The sequence below is a fragment of the Caretta caretta genome, chromosome 6 (assembly GCF_965140235.1).
Source record: "Caretta caretta isolate rCarCar2 chromosome 6, rCarCar1.hap1, whole genome shotgun sequence".
NCBI classification, from domain to species: Eukaryota; Metazoa; Chordata; order Testudines; family Cheloniidae; genus Caretta; species Caretta caretta.
This window is the reverse complement of record NC_134211.1, coordinates 66,210,783-66,229,370: the sequence shown is the minus strand read 5'-3', so window position 1 is coordinate 66,229,370 and position 18,588 is coordinate 66,210,783. Positions and strand designations below refer to the sequence as shown.

At 44.5% G+C, this 18,588-nt stretch overlaps 1 protein-coding gene across 4 annotated transcripts in view; it reads left to right on the top strand.

Moving 5' to 3' along the window:
• The window catches only part of DPF3 (double PHD fingers 3), a 220,091-nt gene that overhangs the window by 79,148 nt on the left and 122,355 nt on the right, over positions 1 to 18,588 (top strand). For all 4 annotated transcript variants that reach the window (XR_012668954.1, XR_012668955.1, XR_012668953.1 and 1 more), the window contains exon 2: positions 14,148 to 14,308. Coding sequence is in view for 1 of the 4 variants with exons in the window: in XM_075129660.1 (XP_074985761.1) it covers positions 14,148 to 14,308 (161 nt within the window). In the remaining 3 variants the exon portion in view is untranslated. The remainder of the gene's footprint in view (positions 1 to 14,147; positions 14,309 to 18,588) is intronic.

The following is an 18,588-nucleotide window of genomic DNA, read 5'->3' as shown; positions in this document are numbered from 1 at the left end:
GGTGACTGAATGCCCGCTCCATGGTCAGGAGAGATCTGTGCTCAGAGGATTCCTTCTGCTCTTCGATCCTGGGGGAACTATAACCTGCCTCTCCCCTCCAGTTTTTGTGACCTTTATCAGGCCCCTTCCCCCGCCAAATCCTACCGGTGGCAGGACTGTTCCCTTCTCCGACTCCCTTCCCTCAGAGCTGTTTTCCTTCTGCTGCTGAATGTCAAGTGCTTTGAGCTGCAGTCCTGATGGGTGTGTGTGTGTGTGTGTGGGGGCAAGGACTTGGATCTACCCTCTGAGACAGAGTGGAGCCAGGATAGACTGGTTATTTTAAATTGTGTGGTGACAAGCTTTTTTCCCCCCCTTTTTGTTCCCGGAGGATGGCTGGGGAAGTTGGTTGTTGTGCCAAATGCTTGGAATGTGGTTTTTCTCCTCTTCCTCCTCCTTTTTCAGAAGAGAGACCTTTGTGCTTTGAAATATGTTAATTCTGAACATAAATCCAGACCGTGGCAAAGCACCCGTGGGATTGCACACCTACTGGAGTGTAATGTGGGAAGAGCCGCTCTCTTCTCCCCACTCTCCCAGCTGACTTTCTTGTGGCACAGTCCTGTTCCAATGGAAGTGTGAGTCTCTCAAGGAGTGCGTGTGTTCAGGGGAGCTGGTACAATTGCATAGTGGGGGTACTGCTGATGGAAACCATGTATTTGGTGTTTGTTATTACTACTTCAAGCCAGGGGGTGCAGCAGCATCCCTCGTTCCAGCACTACTGAGTGTTCAAACGTTCAAACGTTGTTACATAACTGAAAATAACAAAAGTGCTGTTTCCTCAAAGTGATACAACCAGGCCATAGCACATGCACAGAGGGCAAAGGTTGGCCCAGTGTCAGGTCACTTCAGTAAGAGTTTTTAGTGGCATAGCAAGCAAGTGTTGCCAAAGGATAAAGAAGAGAGAGAGACCTGTGCCCCTGGGAGCCCCTCAGTGCCAACTGGCAGAGGGCATGCCATACCACAACTCACATCTGGCATGACACACTCATAGCCCCAAACACACTGTTGTCATGATGTGTATCTAAAAGATGTTGTTGTGTAAAGTATCTTATGCTAACTGGTCACACGCTGATCCCGAAAATAATTCGTGATGTAGGTACAGGTGTGTACAAAGAGTATAAACGCATGCTGGAAATATGTTCTTACAATGTGTTTTGGTAGGCAATAAAGCCCAGCCTGCCCTAGACAAAGGAATATGTATTTACTTGTCTGACCAGCTTGATTGCAAAGGACAATGAAAAGTACATTTAAATGTAAAGTCATCAAACTACAAATAGGGGAAATGACTGCTTAACGATCTCGATGAGGGATGGTATCTACATCCCCACAAAGTGTTCCTGGTTCTGAAATAAAGACAGTGAACTTTGGAGTAATGTAAGTGGGGGCAAAGAGATATTTGAGTCATCCATCACGTAGGGGGTGGAGGCGAGCAGCACTTTTTCAGTTCATGAAAGGTGGATCCTCTTAGCTTTGGAGGCAAGAATAGCTGGAAACATGGGCGATGGGTATCGTAGGCACGGGAAGGAGTTGCCTGCCCAAACAGCCTGACATCCCCCCGCCCATGCTCCACCCCCAGGCCCCATCCTGCATGCTGTTTCTTGGGGCGGGCAGGCTGGGGGCCATGCTGCGCCACACCGCCCGTCTTCCCGGTGCTGGGGCCACGCTGCTTGTCCAGCGCTGGGGCTGAGGCCGCTCTGCCGGCCCAGTGTGGGGGCTGGGGCCACTCTGGCCTCGCCGTCTGCCTGGGGCTGGAGGCACTCTGGCCGAGCTGCCTGCCGACCCGCCCAGTGCTCGGGCTGGCAGCTTGGCCGGGGGGTGCCTTCAGGGGTGGGGAGTCCAGCTGGCTGGGGGTCAGGCACGGCCCAGGGGGGTTGGGGCATGCTGGCCGGGGGTTGGGCCAGGCGGTGTGGCCCGGGGAGGCTGGGGCATGCTGGCTGGGGGTCGGGCCAGGCGGTGTGGACCTGCGTGCTGGGGGTGAAGGTGGGGCTGGGGCCGCTAGCCTGGGCCAGCGGCCAGCAGCTACAGGGGGAGGAGTGCTGGGGGTACTGGGCAGGGGCCAGCACCCACTGTGGGGACTGGGCTCCGGTGGGCGTGAAGGGGTGGGGCCTTGGGTGGAAAGGGTGGGCCTGGGGCTAGCCTCCCCAAGCCAGGGGTTCACCCACTGCCCATGGCTGGAAACTGACCATAGGTGAGAAACCTGCTTAGACAAAGATTGTAACTTGCTGAAATTAAATTTTTGTTACTAGGAGGCTTGTTTTGTTTTATTTGTAACCTGTCATTCTTATCTTTTATCACTTAAATCTGTCTTCTTTGTTAATAAATTTATTCTTGTCTTATTACAAAACCATCTCTGTGCTGTGTATTAAAGTGTAGAGTGAGTCCTCAGCTAACCTAGCAGGCTGATGTATGGTCTCTTTGGAGGCAGTGACTTAACTTTGGTGAGTGCCTAGTGAGACAGCCTAGATGCTGCAGAGAGAGATTTCTGTGGAACTTTGCAATTGGGGTTCACTGGTTGTTACCTGCAAGGCTGGGTGTGCACTGGCAGAGTCCTGGGGAGTTTGCTGGCATGGCAGACAAGCTGATGTGTCAGGGAGCAGACACATAGCTTAGCAACAGCCAAGCTCTTACTTGCTGAGGCTGAGAGGAGTAACCCTTAGGTATCTGTCAAAGGTGGCTATGGTCCACTCAGGATGGCTACACTGTGCTCAGGTTTTGATCCATTGTTTCAATTTGGCCTTACTGTGCATTTGTGAGCTGGTGGCAGGCTGCTATGTAGCGCAACACCTTCTCTCTTCTTTCTCCTTTTTTTCCCTTAGCTTTTTGATAAGTTGTGTTTTATGATTCCTGATCATTTGAGGCAATATCTCATCGTGCCCAGAGTAGGCAGCAGGGCAGACTCAGAAGAAAACACTTCCCCCATCCCCAGAATGGGTGGTGGGAAGCAGCTGGCACAAGCCAAGAAGAATACACATGCACACAGTGTGCTGGAGCCCATCCCTAGAGAGTGGGAAGCAAAGGGGCATGGCACAGGTGGGAGTGGGACGGGAACGGATGTGTATTTGCTAGATTGTCTGAGGCAGCCCCAGAACAAGCTCTGACTGGAAGAGCTTCGGAAAATCACGTACCTGATACTACTGCTCCAGTGACTGATGGTGAATTAGAATCTGAAAGGACAGACAGGGAAATTGATTACATGGGGGGAAAGAGACAGAGAAGGATGGGGGATGGTAAGAGAGCAGCAGAGAGCCTGGGTAGAGGGTCCAACAAGGGTTAATAAAACACACATTGACTGGGTCAGAGAACAATAGAAGTAAAATAATAAAACTTGCCCTCAGATTAAAATGGCTCCTTTGATTGTGCAATACCCTGTTCATCCTTCAGCTCTGAGTAATATAATACCACTTCACGAGGTATTTTAGCCCTCTGGCAACACTTTACTGCTTGTGCCCTCAAACTCATCAATATTTTTATAGCACTAAAACTCTTCTTTTTATCAACTTCACCAACCCTTGCTGAGCCAGCACTGCAAGTCTGGGAAGAGCCTCTGCTTCTGCCTTGAGAGATGAGATGAAAGGTTAGAGGGGGTGGAAGGCAATAGCATGAGCAATGCAGGTTAGGTTACTAGCGAATTCCTCTTGCAAGATAAGTTGAAGGCCTCTGAAAGGTAATTATTGGAAAGCATAAATTCCTGAGATAACGTGTCCAGGAAGAAATACTGACAGGAGCAGAGGCCATGTGTTAAAGGCTAGCCATCACTTGAGGGGTATGGGTTATCCTTTCTCCCCTATTTTTCTGTAACCTCTCCTTGCTTTCAGAGTAACAGCCGTGTTAGTCTGTATTCGCAAAAAGAAAAGGAGTACTTGTGGCACCTTAGAGACTAACCAATTTATTTGAGCATAAGCTTCCGATGAAGTGAGCTGTAGCTCACAAAAGCTTATGCTCAAATAAATTGGTTAGTCTCTAAGGTGCCACAAGTACTCCTTTTCTCCTTGCTTTGACAGTTGAGTCCCTTGATTCTTTTCCTTCAGCTAGATGCTGCTCTTTTCTTGGCCCAGATTATGCAACATTCAGATCCATGTTTCCTTGCCATTACCAATGGAACTGATAGAAGGAGAGACTCAGAACCCAGGTCAGCTGGGCACCAGTTTAGGTTTTATCTTTGATTATCACTCTCCGAGCTATGTTAGTGAGGTCAGCATAATTGTGGCAAACTGGTCTGCTGCTCCCTTATTCTGTCAACTGATTTTGGTGTAAAAGAACCTGAACTACATTTCAGTGACCATGAGCAGTGGGTTTTGGAATATAGCAAATAAAATCCTGAACTGGTTTTCTGTCGTGGAATGTGCCTTGTAAGTTTCTTGGCAGGAGAGGAGTCTGAACTGAGGAAGAAGCACAGGACTGGAAGTCATCAGAACCCATTTCTCTTCCTAGCTCAGCAACTTATTTCTTGCACGGTCTTGGGCGAATCATCTGGTATCTCTATGCCTCAGTGTCCTCATCTGTAAAATGGGGCTAGAGAATCTACATAAATTGAATTTTTTTTAACTGTAATTGATGTAAGTGTTCTCATAGTGTGGTGTATGTATGTATTCTTCACTTGTGCCAGCTAGCTCCCACTGAATGCATTCCATATACCTAGCGACATACATATACAGGTGCTTTTAATGTGCTTAGAGAACCTCAGAATTTAATCATTGTTTATGTGCAAAAGACTCATGTGCCCACCTGAAATGTGCTCTGGGTTCAAATCCTGAATGCACCCCATGAGCAGAAGATCCTATACTAGAACTCTGAATTCTCCAGAGTGCACTTTTAATACACCTCATTTCTCTTCCTGGTGGGAACAGTCCTGTACCAGCATGGGGTGACTCAATATGTCTCTTCCATCTCTAATATCTATGATTCTATTTTATGGAACAGAGTAGAATGCTGTGGTAGGGGAAAATGCATCTGTTGGACTTCTGCTGTAGATAAAATCACTGTGGTGGAGAGAGGGAAATTTGATTCCAAATCCCCCTCACAATGTTCTTCTGCCTTATTTCACTAATAGGTTTAGTACAAGTCAAATGCATTTCTGGTGTAATTCACTCAAGTCTTTGGAGTTACATCAGTAACAGAGTGTCCCTTTGTGATAAAAAGATTTAATAAATAAAAGAGGCATAACCTTTATTTTCGAATCTAAGTATGATTTTGAGAGAGTAGAAAATTGAATTTTCAACCACAAGTATTTGTTGTTGTGGTACTAATAGCTGAATGGAATAGGTTTTATTGTTTCGTGATGTATGTTTGTTGTATTAATTATGCTGTACCATGGCAATTAAACTGAAAATTATAGCTATTCAAAATTAGTGGACTGTTTTAAAAATATTTTTTGTTTGTGGTTGAATTTTTTGCCTTTTCCAAGGCTAACCTTAGATGCAAAGTAAATTCTAATTATTAAATTTCTGCGGATTTATTCTGTATCTGTATAATATATTATTTGATTGCAAGGATCACATTGTGTTGCTGGTGTTTTCACTGCAGAGTAGTTAGTGGGGGGACAGAATGGCTCAGGTTACAAAGCACTAGTTGCTCCCACACTTGGTGTTGGTTGTACAGTATTGGCCTGACGCTCCATTGCCTTGCTTCTTGTGTGATCACTTTCACCTGTGCAAAATGGGTATAAAACTGTACTGTATAAGAATTGTTTCAAAATGACTACAAAAGAGGCAACGCAGTGGAAAATCAGGTCCTTTGATCCTATTCATTCAAAGTCTTGTGCTGGGGGAAGCACCTGAAATTTTAGTATAATTACAATTTTGTATGATGGGGAAACCCAATAGAAAAATCTGCACTGTTTTGCAGCCAGCAGAGTTATTTACACCTGTGCAAAATTTCTAACATTCTGACTGAGTGGCATTTTACAACCATCTAAATAACTTTCATAGAGTTTAAGACCAAGGGTCTAGGCGGATCTCCTGTATATCACAGGCCAATAATTTTCACTCACCGTGAATCACAGCTTATATCTTCAAAGACGGCTTATAATCATCACTAATCCACACCAGTGAAGCAGGCCAGTAGTATTGCCCCCGCATTGCAGATAGGGGAACTGAGACAAAAATAGATTAACTGCCATGCCCAAGCCTCTGAGGGAGTCTGGGTCAGAGCCAGAATTAGAACTCAAGTCTGCTGCCTTCCAGACAGGTCAGACCAGCAGATCATACTTTTTACTGGTCCAAATTCCTACCATTCCAAACTGTCCAGATGGAAAAGAAGAGCCCAGTATGGGAATTCTATGGATGGAAAGATTTTGCTTTTTACTGAAGCTGGCTCTAAATTTGTGATCAGATTAAGTTCCTCAGAGCTAAGGAGATTTCTAATGCTCCCAAACCCCTACCGTTTGAAATGTTAAGTCCCCCTTTTTTAAAAAAAATCTCTTGGATGCCAGTCACTGATCATCCTTTTTTGGTGCTGAAGGTTTCACTAGTTCACATCTTTAGCAATTGAAGAGAGAGAGCACAGGACCTTCTGAGGAGATTAGCACCAATCTGAATTCTGGTTGCTGTCTTAACCTAGACCCCTTTTGTAGCTAATTATCTTGTCCACCTGTTGTTAGTTTAATTGGATGGTACGGCACCTCTTTAAAACAGGATCTCTGGCCTGAGAGAGAGATACTTTCAAGGAACCTGCCTCTGAGCTTAACCTAATTGGTCACTTTGCTAAGTCTAATAGACCTGTAAAGATTATACACAATGCCTGTCTCTGGAAACATCCCAGGTACCCTGTTTTGTGGTGTGGAGACTAGCGCCGACCCTGACTCCCAATGGGAATGGATGGAGGGAGGAAGGGGCAATGTGGATAAATTACTGCTGTTCAAAGCCCAGCGTCCCTGAATATTGCAAAGAAATTCACCTTCTGAACTAACTCGCCTGATCACTGAAAGTCATACCTCACATGTAGGAAACAGCAGTGCCTAGCTAACGAAATTGAATGTTCATAGAATCATAGAATATCAGGGTTGGAAGGGACCTCAGGAGGTCATCTAGTCCAACCCCCTGCTCGAAGCAGGACCAATTCCCAGCTAAATCATCCCAGCCAGGGCTTTGTCAAGCCTGACCTTAAAAACCTCAAAGGAAGGAGATTCCACCACCTCCCTAGGTAACACATTCCAGTGCTTCACCACTCTCCTAGTGAAAAAGTTTTTCCTAAAATCCAACCTAAACCTCCCGCACTGCAACTTGAGACCATTACTCCTTGTTAATGCTTTGGTGCTGAATAAGGTACTCCCAGAAGCATGAGCTTGCATCATAGCCTGATGTTCCTTTCTTTTAAATGGAGATGCTGCTGGGATACATACACCTTCCTGACAGCAGTGGTGGGACTAAACAAATCTGCTACATTTTTTGCTATGCCTCCGTTTGTAACTATCCTTCTGCAGCTGGTTTATTTACATGAGACAGCTGAAATTTCAGACTGGATTAAAATATAACCTGTGAATGTAAAAAAAGAAAAAAAAATTCAGAACAATGACTAGTGTGCTTAGTCTGTGGGGCCAGATTCTCTGGTATGATCCAGCCCTCTAGCACCTCTCAGGTAGCACCGATGGATTCTCTCCATTGATGGCTGGCAGAGTTCCCCTTCACAAGGGGAGCTGTCCCCTGGCAAAAACGTATATGGGGGATACTGGGGATGGGTATGTGCCAGGGGTATGTGGGTGCACGTTACACTGATCTTCCACTGGCATAAGGTTCCTTAGGTTCTTATGCCAATGGTATAAGTTAGAGTAGCTCCCCGGCTGCTCTAATACATGGGCTGGGCTGGCACTGAATCAGTAAGCTGTAATCAACTTTCTGATGCCTTCCCTCCTCCCCATCTCCTCTGCCAGGCACAATGTACGGAACCTGGCACAATGAGGCCCTGACTCTGATGGGACCTTCAGGCATTTCTAAAACACAAATTTATTATTTTTCCTACATCTCTATACTGCTTTGCAATCTGATACATAGTCTAAAATATACACGTTCTATCCACTGAAACGGTATGTAGGGAACGTCTTTTTTTTTCCCTCTATCTGTTTTCCTCCCAGACACTACAGCATCCAAACAGCAGGTTGCAAATGTCTTAAGAGATCATGGCTGGATTAAAAATAGACGTCTGACTCCTGTGCTGTGGAAAGTTGCATAAGATTCCCCTTCTCCCACAGAGCAAAACAAAGCCAATCAACTGGTGTAGAAGTGGGATGGATGTTTGATGGACTCTGAGCCTCAGAAAGCAGGAGAGGCTGGGAGGTGTGTGTGAGGCAGAGTGAAAGAAGCCAGGTTCGTATTTAAAAGCCAAAAGAACCTATTTTGCAAACAGACCACGTCATTCCATGGCCTTTCTGGAAAAGTCTGCCTTGCCTTTACTCGTATTCAAACCCTTGTACATCATTTGAGGCTCTTGCGTGGTGCCCTCACCTCTGTGCCATAGCATCCCCGAAAGAATCTGACAGAAAAAAACCCTTATGTACACCATCACATATCAGACTATAATTAAACAAAGACTGAGTGCTCTTCTGGGTTGTTCTCAATGGATTTTATAATCCATATGCAATACCTAAATACTATGATGACAAGCCCTTTAGAAGTGCTGATAGTTTGATCAGATAGATTAGACAAAAAATAAAACTGCGGTTGCTGATTCTGGACCAAGTGTGATAGATACCCCAAAATCCCACAGCAGAATCTGAGGGTAAACTGCCACGTTGTGTACTAGCTTTTTTTTCGTTGTGAACTTACCTAGGCCTGGGTAGAGTGAGTCACAATAGTCCAGCTGGAGGCGATGAACATAAATTACTGTGATCAGACCATCATTTGGGAGGAATAGAATGGAATCTTCTTGTTAGTTGGAGTTGAGGGAAGGCACTTTTGGTGACTGCTTCTATTTGACTGTCCATGCCAGTTATAGTCCATTAGGACTCCAAGGACTTGCACCATCTTAGCTCCTCAGTTCCTCAGAGCATTTCTTGCTTCCAGACAGCTTCACTTCATTCTTGCCTAGATTCCAGTTGGACCAGCTTCTTTTTCCTTCTTTGCACTCTCATTCTTATACTGAGATGTCTGGGAGCCTGCTCTCTGGGTTAGTTGAGAAGGGTACATACAGCGGTGTGTCAATGTATTGCTGACATTGTATCCCACGTCATCTCACAATATCCCCTAAGGTTCTGCATAGATGTTGTTAAATAGAAGTGGTGACAGGAGTGAGCCCTGAGGCACTCTGCAGGTCAGAGCTCTTGGAGGAGGAGCAGCTGTCCATGATGGGTCTTTGGGGATCTGTTGGAAAGGAATGAGTGAAGCCAGCATAGCACAGTTCTCTCATGGCATGCCAAGACAAGTAGTTGAGTCAGCAGTACCTCCTGATCAGCAGTGTCAAAGGCAGCTGATAGATCGAGTAGTATCAGCGTGATTGAGTCACCTCTGTCCAACTCTATGAGGAGCCCCGAAACCCCATTGCTGCTTCATTTCCAGACTCTGCTATGAAGTCAGACTGGGAGAGTCCACATTATCTGCTGAGGTTGTGTTGCTGGAGTTGATTTATCACTATTTTCTTGAATCTTGCCAAGGTTTGAAACGGGATGGTAGTTAGTCAGGTCACTAGTGTCAAGTACTGGTTTCTTGAGCAGTTTCAGGTTTACGTATTTTCTAATTGCTCTCCCCAGCCCTTGCAATGATACTGGCCTTAAAATAAGAGTAGAGCCAAAAAGTAGAGAAAATAAAATCTCCATGGGCATTCTGCTGCTCTTGGGAAGGGCAGTGAATTCTCTGCACGTCAGCACAGCTAGGGACACTAGCAAACCTCCAGAGAGAAAAGGCTGCTTGTTTCTTTCTCCTTTTATTTTCATCTTAACACCTCAGTTGTTTGTAATGAGCACTGCCATGGAGGGAAACGATACTACAGAAGAGGAGGGTCTGACCTCTGTGGGACTGGATCCAATCCAAGTTTGAAGGTGGAGGTACCCAGCGTCTAGTGAGAATCTAGGAGCTGTATTTTAATGGCATAAAGTTCTGGGGGTGATGAGTGTGATCTCTTCTGGGGTTGGCTGGCTGTATGTTTTTAATGAGTATTTCATCCCTTGGTTTCTAATCTGAGATGTGACAGGTGCTAAAAAATGCTCTAAATTATGCCCAGCTTTGAGCTACTCTAGCAGCTAGAGATTGGTAGCATGCACTCACCCTCTGGCAATGTACTCTGTACCAGGGCAGGATGGAAGGAGTGGCATAGAGCTGCTACATTGGCTGTATGCCGGCCTGGGCTTTCCTGTATTCAAGAGGAATCCTGAAGGATGTGAAGGGGTACAAAGCAGCTAAGGTGTAACGTAGGAGCACTGTCTTTAATAGTGACCTAGGGCCTGATCTAACTCTTGTATTAAAGTAGTGCTAGGTACTGTACAGACAAATTTCTCTGCCTAAATAGACAAGATAGACAAAGGTTTCAAGAAGGGAAGGACTATTATCCATTGACTTTGGTCAGGGTTAGATCAGACTGTTACTGATAAGTAGAAAATCTTCATTTCTCAACATTTAAAAGGACATAGACCTAACAGAAATCACAGGGCCTGATTCTCCCCCCTGTTACATGGGTGTTATGCCAGTGACATTCCCCTGAAGTCAGTGTAATTGTATCAGCGTAACATTGGTGTTTAGAGAGACGAGAAGCAGGTCTTACATATTTTATGAATGGCTTTCCTAACTCATGTTGCTAACTACATTAAATGATTACATTTTAAAAAATCCTTTCAGGTTTAATTTACTTTTCACTATTAATGTGGTTTGTTTACTTTTTACTCTTGTTGAATTTGGTCAGTAAAACTAGATTGGTCCATTAAGTTTTGCTTAAGTCACTTCAGTTCTCTGTTTCCCTTCCCACTCTTTGTCTGTCCTATCTATTTAGACTGTAAGTTCTTTGGGGCAGGCTGTGTCTCTTGTGTGTACGTACAATGCCTAGCACAATGGGCTCTTGACCTCCTTTGATGCCTTTAATATTAATAATATTACTTCTTGGTTTTCCTGCATAAGCAAAAAAGTTGTCATGCTTGGATTGCAGCACTGGAGAAGATGCTTACATTAAAAAATGCTTTTGGTCACATTTCTTTAAAAATGTAATGAAAATTCAGAGTGGGCCAAATTTACTCGTGTTGTGATTCCAGGGAAGTTCAATGTTAAAACAAACAAAATAACAAAGTTTTCCATTAAGATGTAACTGATGTAATAAAATGTTGCTTTGCTTTTTAATGTCAATTATTCTCCCTGGTTTCAGCCTTCAGAACCAGAGCTTGGCCCAACTCTCAGACCACCACTGTAAATCCCCACTTCTCCAAAGTCTGAGTTGTTTGGATTTGGGGTTTTTAGATTCTGCTCATCATAAAAGCGCCAACTGTGAAATTTGAATCTGGATCCAAACTTCCCTAAAGTTCAGAGGTGATGGAGTCCAAACCAGAACCTTGCATCCACATCTCAATTAACTAATTAACATTTTTTATAGAAGAGAAAAAGCTCTCATTTAAAAATCATTACAATTGGTATAAAATATCTAGTCTCCAGCCAAACATAATTCTCAGTGGAGTTACGTGGAGGATGAATTTGATATACTAGACTATCAGCTTCTACTGATCATCAAACACATTTAAGTTTTGGAAAACCTTTCTTCCCCTTGTAGGAAAACCTAAATTTTAGGCTTAAACCATACTTGACAGTATCACTTTAAGCCAAATATTTAACATTCAAAGATTTGCAGTTATTTTCAGTTTACAGCAGTATGGAAACTGAAGTAGTCTCCAGCTATGACTCCTATCCTGGTTGCTGTAGTTTATTCTGTTGAATTTTTGTTAATACAGTATGCCGGTCATGCTCATATTTCATTGGGGGTGGGGTGTGTGTGATTCTTACTACACAGAGAACCTGTGCAGTGTGTGACAGTTTGTTTTCATCCAGTTTCTACTCTTTGTTCTATAAAGACCACCGTGTGTCTGAACATCCCTGGTTTAACATGGGAAGGAATTTGACTTAGCATTGCTGATACTCAAAGTGTGTAATCAAAGTCAGTAACACGGAAACTCAGACTGATCAGAGTAACAGTTCTTCTCACACACACGTGTATGGGAAAGCCAGCTTTAATTAGAGGTTTTAATAAGTTTTCATTTCTATTCAGTCAATCTCATACAGTATGTGCAGCTTTTTTTTCCCCTGGAAGAAGGGGCCTGGTATTGTCTCCCTGGGATCTGAGTGCAGAGAAGATCCTGCTTTATGCAGATCTCTCTCTGCATGGGCTGTACGTCCACATTACTGTCCTCTCCATTCGTCTTCAGCATTGCATGCAAGAGGTGACACCTCTATTGGTTCTGGGGCCAGTGGACAGAGGGGGAAGATGGGGCTGAGAGGGGCTAGATACACCATGAGTGTTGTCTGCTGCAAGAAACAATTGGACAGTCCTCTGAAAAGCTGTTGCAGCTTGAGGCTGTATCAGCTGTTAATGTGTAGCCCCTATATCTGACACCTTTTTATTGGCTGCTTTCCCTCCCTCCTCCACTTTTGCTCCCTTGGCATGGAATTTTCTCTCTTGTAGCAGACTAATTAATGCCAAATTCAGTGCAAGTTATACTACTTTACTACTTTACACCTATTTTCTGATCAATTATGCCCATTGCTGAATTTCACCCAGTAGGATGAGGGCCAGCTCCAGGGGTATGCTGTGGCAGCTTTGTGACGCTCCAGCTCGACGGCCAAACTGTCATCAAAGTGGCACAACATACTGGAGAATCTAGCCTCACTTTGTTGAAAGTATGCCTTTCTTGCTATTAAAGAAGCTGTAACTAGGAGATTTAGGGCTATCTGTGGTGTGCAGTTCTTTTGTTTTTGTTTTTTGTTTTTATCATTCTCTATAGAAGCCGAAGGGTTCACAAAGTTTGGAACAAATGGCTATTTATCAAATAAATTATACGATAACGAGAAGTCTCTCTAACTATCATCCCACCTTTATAAACTCAAGAACAATGGATTTGTCATGCTGGTAAATCTAGTATCCTACTTCCTGGCCAGTGCCCTAAGCCAGCTGTGGAAAGCTGTAAAGGGGCAAAGGTTAGATTTCTTTCCTGTCCCTTGCAGTGATCACTGTGTGCCATGTTGCACATACTGGTGTGTTTCATTTCTATAGTGTCAGTCATCTAAAGGACCACAAGCACTTTACAAACTATGGGGTAACATGCTATATCAAGCCAAACCCTTAATGTGCAGCTGTACTTAGCTCTCCACTCTCCCTGATTATTCTACCTAGGAGCACAGATAAGTCCCTATTGCTAGCTCAGGGGGCACACACCCATAAGCATGCAGAGCATGAGTCTCACCTGCAGGACCAGCCTTGGAGCGGAGGTGTGTGTCTGCAGGTTTTGAAATGAAGTTCTCTTAAACTGGCCCAGTGTTTTTAAAGCAGCTTTTCAGTTGTTCAAACATACTGGGGAAGTTGCCCTTCAATACAGAACAAAACTATGGGCTCATTTTGTGAGCTGGATTTGAACCGGCAAACTGGAAGCGAAAAGCTTTGCCTCCCATTACCATCTATTTCCCTGACTGACGTTTGCATTATCCTTAAGGGTCTGTCTACATTGCAGCTGGGAGTGAGCATCCCAGTCTGGGTAGACAGGCCTGCATGAACAGGACTCCACTTATCACACTAATAATAGCAGCATGGACATTGCTGCACCGGTGCTAGCCGTCTGATGAGGTGAGTCTGAGCTTGGATGGCTAGCCTGAGCCTCTGCCAGTGCAGCAACATCCACGCTGCCATTTTTAGCGACATAGCTTGAGCCCTGTTAGCACAGGGGTCTGTCTACCTAGGCTGTGGCTCTCACTCCCAGCTGCAATTGGTATAAAATTGGTAGACATACCCTCAGTGTCTAATCTTCTTATGACTCTTACTACTCTCTGTGCCTTAGTGACACCCTGTGGCAGTAAGTGCCTCAGGTTAATGCATACAATGTGTCTGTGGAAAGTATTTCCGCTCATCCATTTTTAACTGACCCCATGTCCCCTTCTTTCCATGACTTGTTCAGGGAGACCAAAGCAATCTCTTACTCTCTGCTCTTTTCCTCCTAGCAGACTTGGAGACCAGTTCTACAAAGAAGCCATCGAGCACTGCCGCAGCTACAACTCTCGGCTGTGCGCTGAGCGCAGCGTCCGCCTCCCCTTCCTAGATTCGCAGACTGGGGTAGCTCAGAACAACTGCTACATCTGGATGGAGAAGAGGCATCGGGGACCAGGTAGGCAGCATTCTGTGTGTGTGTGTCTGTAGGGTAGGCCACTGAGCCCTCGCGGGGTTTAATTACTAAAAACTCAAACCTGTTAAGGGCCACACAAATAGGAGAAGCTGCCTAAACCTCCTGGCCTGGAGGGGATTCCCTTCGGTAACTGCAGTGAGCGGATCCTAATTATTCTTTCTATTGCTTGAGATAGTAGTTTCTAATGCTGCATCATCACAGCTCCTTTATTGCTATTGATCTGAGATAGTTGCATAATAGAGGACCTCTATTCAAGAGAGCCTTGGAAATATTCTAAAGGAGGGAGGACTCTCACCAACCTTATTTCTCAATAGGAAACATACATTTAAGGAGAGTCTTATTTTCTGAAATTCACTTTGCTCCAGTGATTACAGCAGGGGACCAGGAGTCAAGAGATCTAGATTCTTTTCCCAGATCTGCCTTAGACAGATCACTTGGTCTTCACCTCTGTGTCTCAGTTTTCCATCTGTGAAAGGAGGATAAATGTCCTCATAAATATGTTATGAGGGCAATATGGGCCTGATCCAAAGTCCACTGAATTCAGTGGAAAGTCCTCCGTTGACTTCAATGGGCTTTCGATCAGGTTCTAATTCATTATGTTTGTAGAGCAGATTGAGATCCTCGCATGGAAGTTAAAGTATTGTTGGGTCAACCCTAAGCACCCTACTCTAACAAAACTCCCACTGAAGTAATTGAGAATGTAGCCAGATGCATTATTTGTTGAGAGAATGGAATTTTTGACATTTTGATCTCTGCCAAGTTGTTTTTTTTTTTTTTTCAATATTTGGGACAAAGACCCAAAGTAAGAGGGGAACACCCAAAATTTACAGTGAAGGGTTGATTATCCAACTGCCTCGGTGGGAAGTGTACACATTTATAAATAATTGGGGTTCTGGATAACGGATGTTCTCAGTTCAATAGACATTGGATGATATAGCTCTGTTTTGGATAATTGATGGTTGGATAATGGAGGTTGCACCCGCTCCTTAACGAATGTGTGATTCATTTTAGAGCCAGAATAGTATTTTGTATAATTTGTGGTTCCTGGGTTTCCTTTTTGCGTAAATCATTTACAATAAGCAAAAATGAAATCCTACCAAGATGGCGGTGGCAGTGGTGTTGGTGGGGGGGCGGAAGAGTAAATGTGGGTCTCTCAAGAGGGGTGTGATTTGTAATAAGGGGCAGCATCTATGTGTGCAGTGCTAGCGCCATGTCCTGCTTGCTTACTCTTGTGAGTAGTCCCGTTGAAGTCAATGGGCCCTACTTGCAGAAGTAAGGTGAGTGGTTTTGGTTCTTGGGGTGCAGCTGTGGAGGGAGCAGACTGGTTGTGTTCAGATCAAACTCTGCAGTGATGCTTTTGCAAATGAGAATAGAGGCAGGAAGCAGGTTGCCTTCCCTCATTTTAGCCCCACTTTTTTTCCATGTGTTTCAGCAAATCTATCTAGGTGCTTAAATGGCTATAGAATCTGAATGTCTCAAGTGTTTAAGAAGAGAAATAACAATCTCTCACTCTTTCTTCCTTCCTAACCTCTGGGGGAAATGTCTGGATTCGTTTCTCGCTCTTGGTTTCTGTGTGTGTTCATGTGCATTTCGTACATGTGCAGGTTGAGGGAAAGCTAAGTCCAAGATGTGAGTTTTTGTGTCTAGTTCTGTTTGTGGGGAGGTCCTTGGTCATTCTTATTTCTTGTGGTAGACAGTTCCACAGTCTTGGGATGGTGAGGCCTGTTCCTTTCTCTGTGACTGGCCAGGTGGAGTCATAGCTAGCCCAGGGGCATATGGAGGAAACAGTTCCTACATTCCACCAAGTTCAGGGACTGGAATTTTCCCTGGCCATTTCACAGGGCACAGAATGTGGGAAGGCATCTTGCACTGTTCCCCACCTGCACACCAGGGCTCAGGGCTTGTGTGTACATAAATATTAATCCAGAATAAGGTAGTATGTGAATTTAAAACAGATTAACTATTCCCAATTAATTCCATGTGTGGATGCTCTTATTCTGGAATAAGATTGCCTTATTCCAAATTAGTTTACTCCATTTTGGTAGCAGATTAAACTAATTTGGAATAAGGTGCTCTCATTCCAGGGTAAGAGCATCCACACATGGAATTGATGGGGTATGGCTATTCCAGCATAACACCTCCAGCCTCACCCCCACCCAATGTAAACAAGTCCTGAGGCTAGGGTTGGCCCTAACTAGTTAAACCTCACAATACCCAAAGTAAGACCAGCTCTAAGTAAAGGATACGTGGGAGTCACGTCACCGATCACCGAAATGCAGCCACTCCTGGTGTGGGATATAGAAGCTGTGTTATTAGTGCACATCAACACTACATTATCATTTAGGATAAGTTCTGAAGGATGGTAATACCTTATCCACTTGAAACTAAAGGAGGAGTTTGGGTAGGCAGAATGTAGTTACCTGAGCTGGAATTTGTCTTGGTCTCTGGGGACCTTCCTTCCCACGAGAAAAGTCTCATGGGATCTTTAGTGACCACCGTTGGTTTTGTTTCATCTGAAAGCTCCCTGTTCCAGAGAGATTATGCTTTGGCAAAACAAGGTTATTTTTGCTTTTTGTTGTTGTTAATGTATTTACACCAAGAGCTTCTGTTCCTGCAGCATCTGGTTATGAGTGAGATACGGTTGTTTTTATCCGTTTGAACTCACTTACACACATAAGCAGGTATGCATTTATTATATGTAGAAGCCAGATGCTGGAGGGAGCATATGCTACAAGGATGGCACAAGGCAGCCTTGTACCAGGCACACTGTTATCTTGATGTTTATAGGAGGAATCATTGTCTAGTGTTTAAAGCATAGGGCCAGGAGAGCTGGGTTCTTTGACCAGGTTTGTCACTAACTCACTGTTATCTTGGGCAAATTTGTCGACCTTAGCCATACTTGCATCACTGTGCCTCAGTTTCTCTGTCTACGAAATGGGGATAATAGTGTTTCCCTTTCTCACAGGGCTGTGATGAGGACTGATTAGTGGCAAGACATGTTTCGTTTAGAATTTAAATAGGCTGAAGCCGCCTGTATCTGCGTCAGCTACCAAACCTGAGGTCTTTTTTATTTAAACTATAATGATTTAGAAAGAAACCAAGAATCCCTCCTCCCCCATATTCGCTTTGCTGTTCCTTGATGTGATTAGCTCATTTAGTGCTCCCTTGGGTCTCTCTGTACCATCCATCTCTTGTAGCCCCATTGTGACGGGACACAGCATCTATCTGTGGTGTGAGCATTGCCGTTTTCAGGCTGCACACACTGTGTTTGTGGCAATATCTCCACCAGCCATTGTGGTGTCTGGGTTGTGTGCACCCCTTTGCTTTGTTTACTGGCCTTCACTTCCCCCATCTCTAACCTGAAGCACTGCACACAGGAAACAGAAAAGATCCAGAACCTCATTTCACTTACACATGGTTTAAAAGCAGGAGAGGAGAGTCAGACGCCCCATGGATAAACTTGGTTTCTTACAGCCTTCTTGTAAAGGCGTTAGAAGGCTGCCTCTCGCGACACAGTTCAGGGTTAATTTCACACAACACTGCACATAACTCCCTCCCTCTTTTCCCTTCCTTCCCCAGCCTTTCACGCAAGCTTTGAGTTATGACTCTCCTACACTAATGAGATAAACAACATAACTCACTGCAGGTTCTGCTATTTCCTCTATAAGCAAATGGTTGGAACCTTCTATGGTTGCCCTATAAGGCACAGCAGTGCAAGACAACCCAGCAAGTACTAGAGAGGGCAAGAACTGTACATGTTTTATCGTGGGCACAGGCAGAGTCAGAGTAGGGGAGATAGGTTCAAAGCAGATGTAAAAGGCCCTCTCTCTTGCCACCTCCTCCACAAAAATGACCAACAGTTCACACTTTACTTGATCATGTTGATAGATTGGTGGTTGGGGGGTGGGGGACAATGGTGTAAATCTTCCCTCTTGAAAACGGTATCAAACCTGTGTGGATCAAGTGAAAGTTTATTTAGTGGCTGGCTGAACACTGCTGAGCAGGGATTTATTGAATAGCAGAGGAGAGCTCCCCTCAAAAGTTTCATAGGGTCAGTTTGGAGGCCTGCAGGAGCTTATCTGAGTCCATCTGGTGACGAATTGGGCTGGAGGCCTTCCTACAATATTTCTGGGACTTCCTGCTTCCAGCTGAGCTTTTAGTATTTTGATGTTTGTGATTCACCATCTTTGCTGGAGCCTAGAAGTGCCAATTTGTGAGAGACCGAGAAACCATAGAACCAAAGATTTTCAAATCTTACCAAA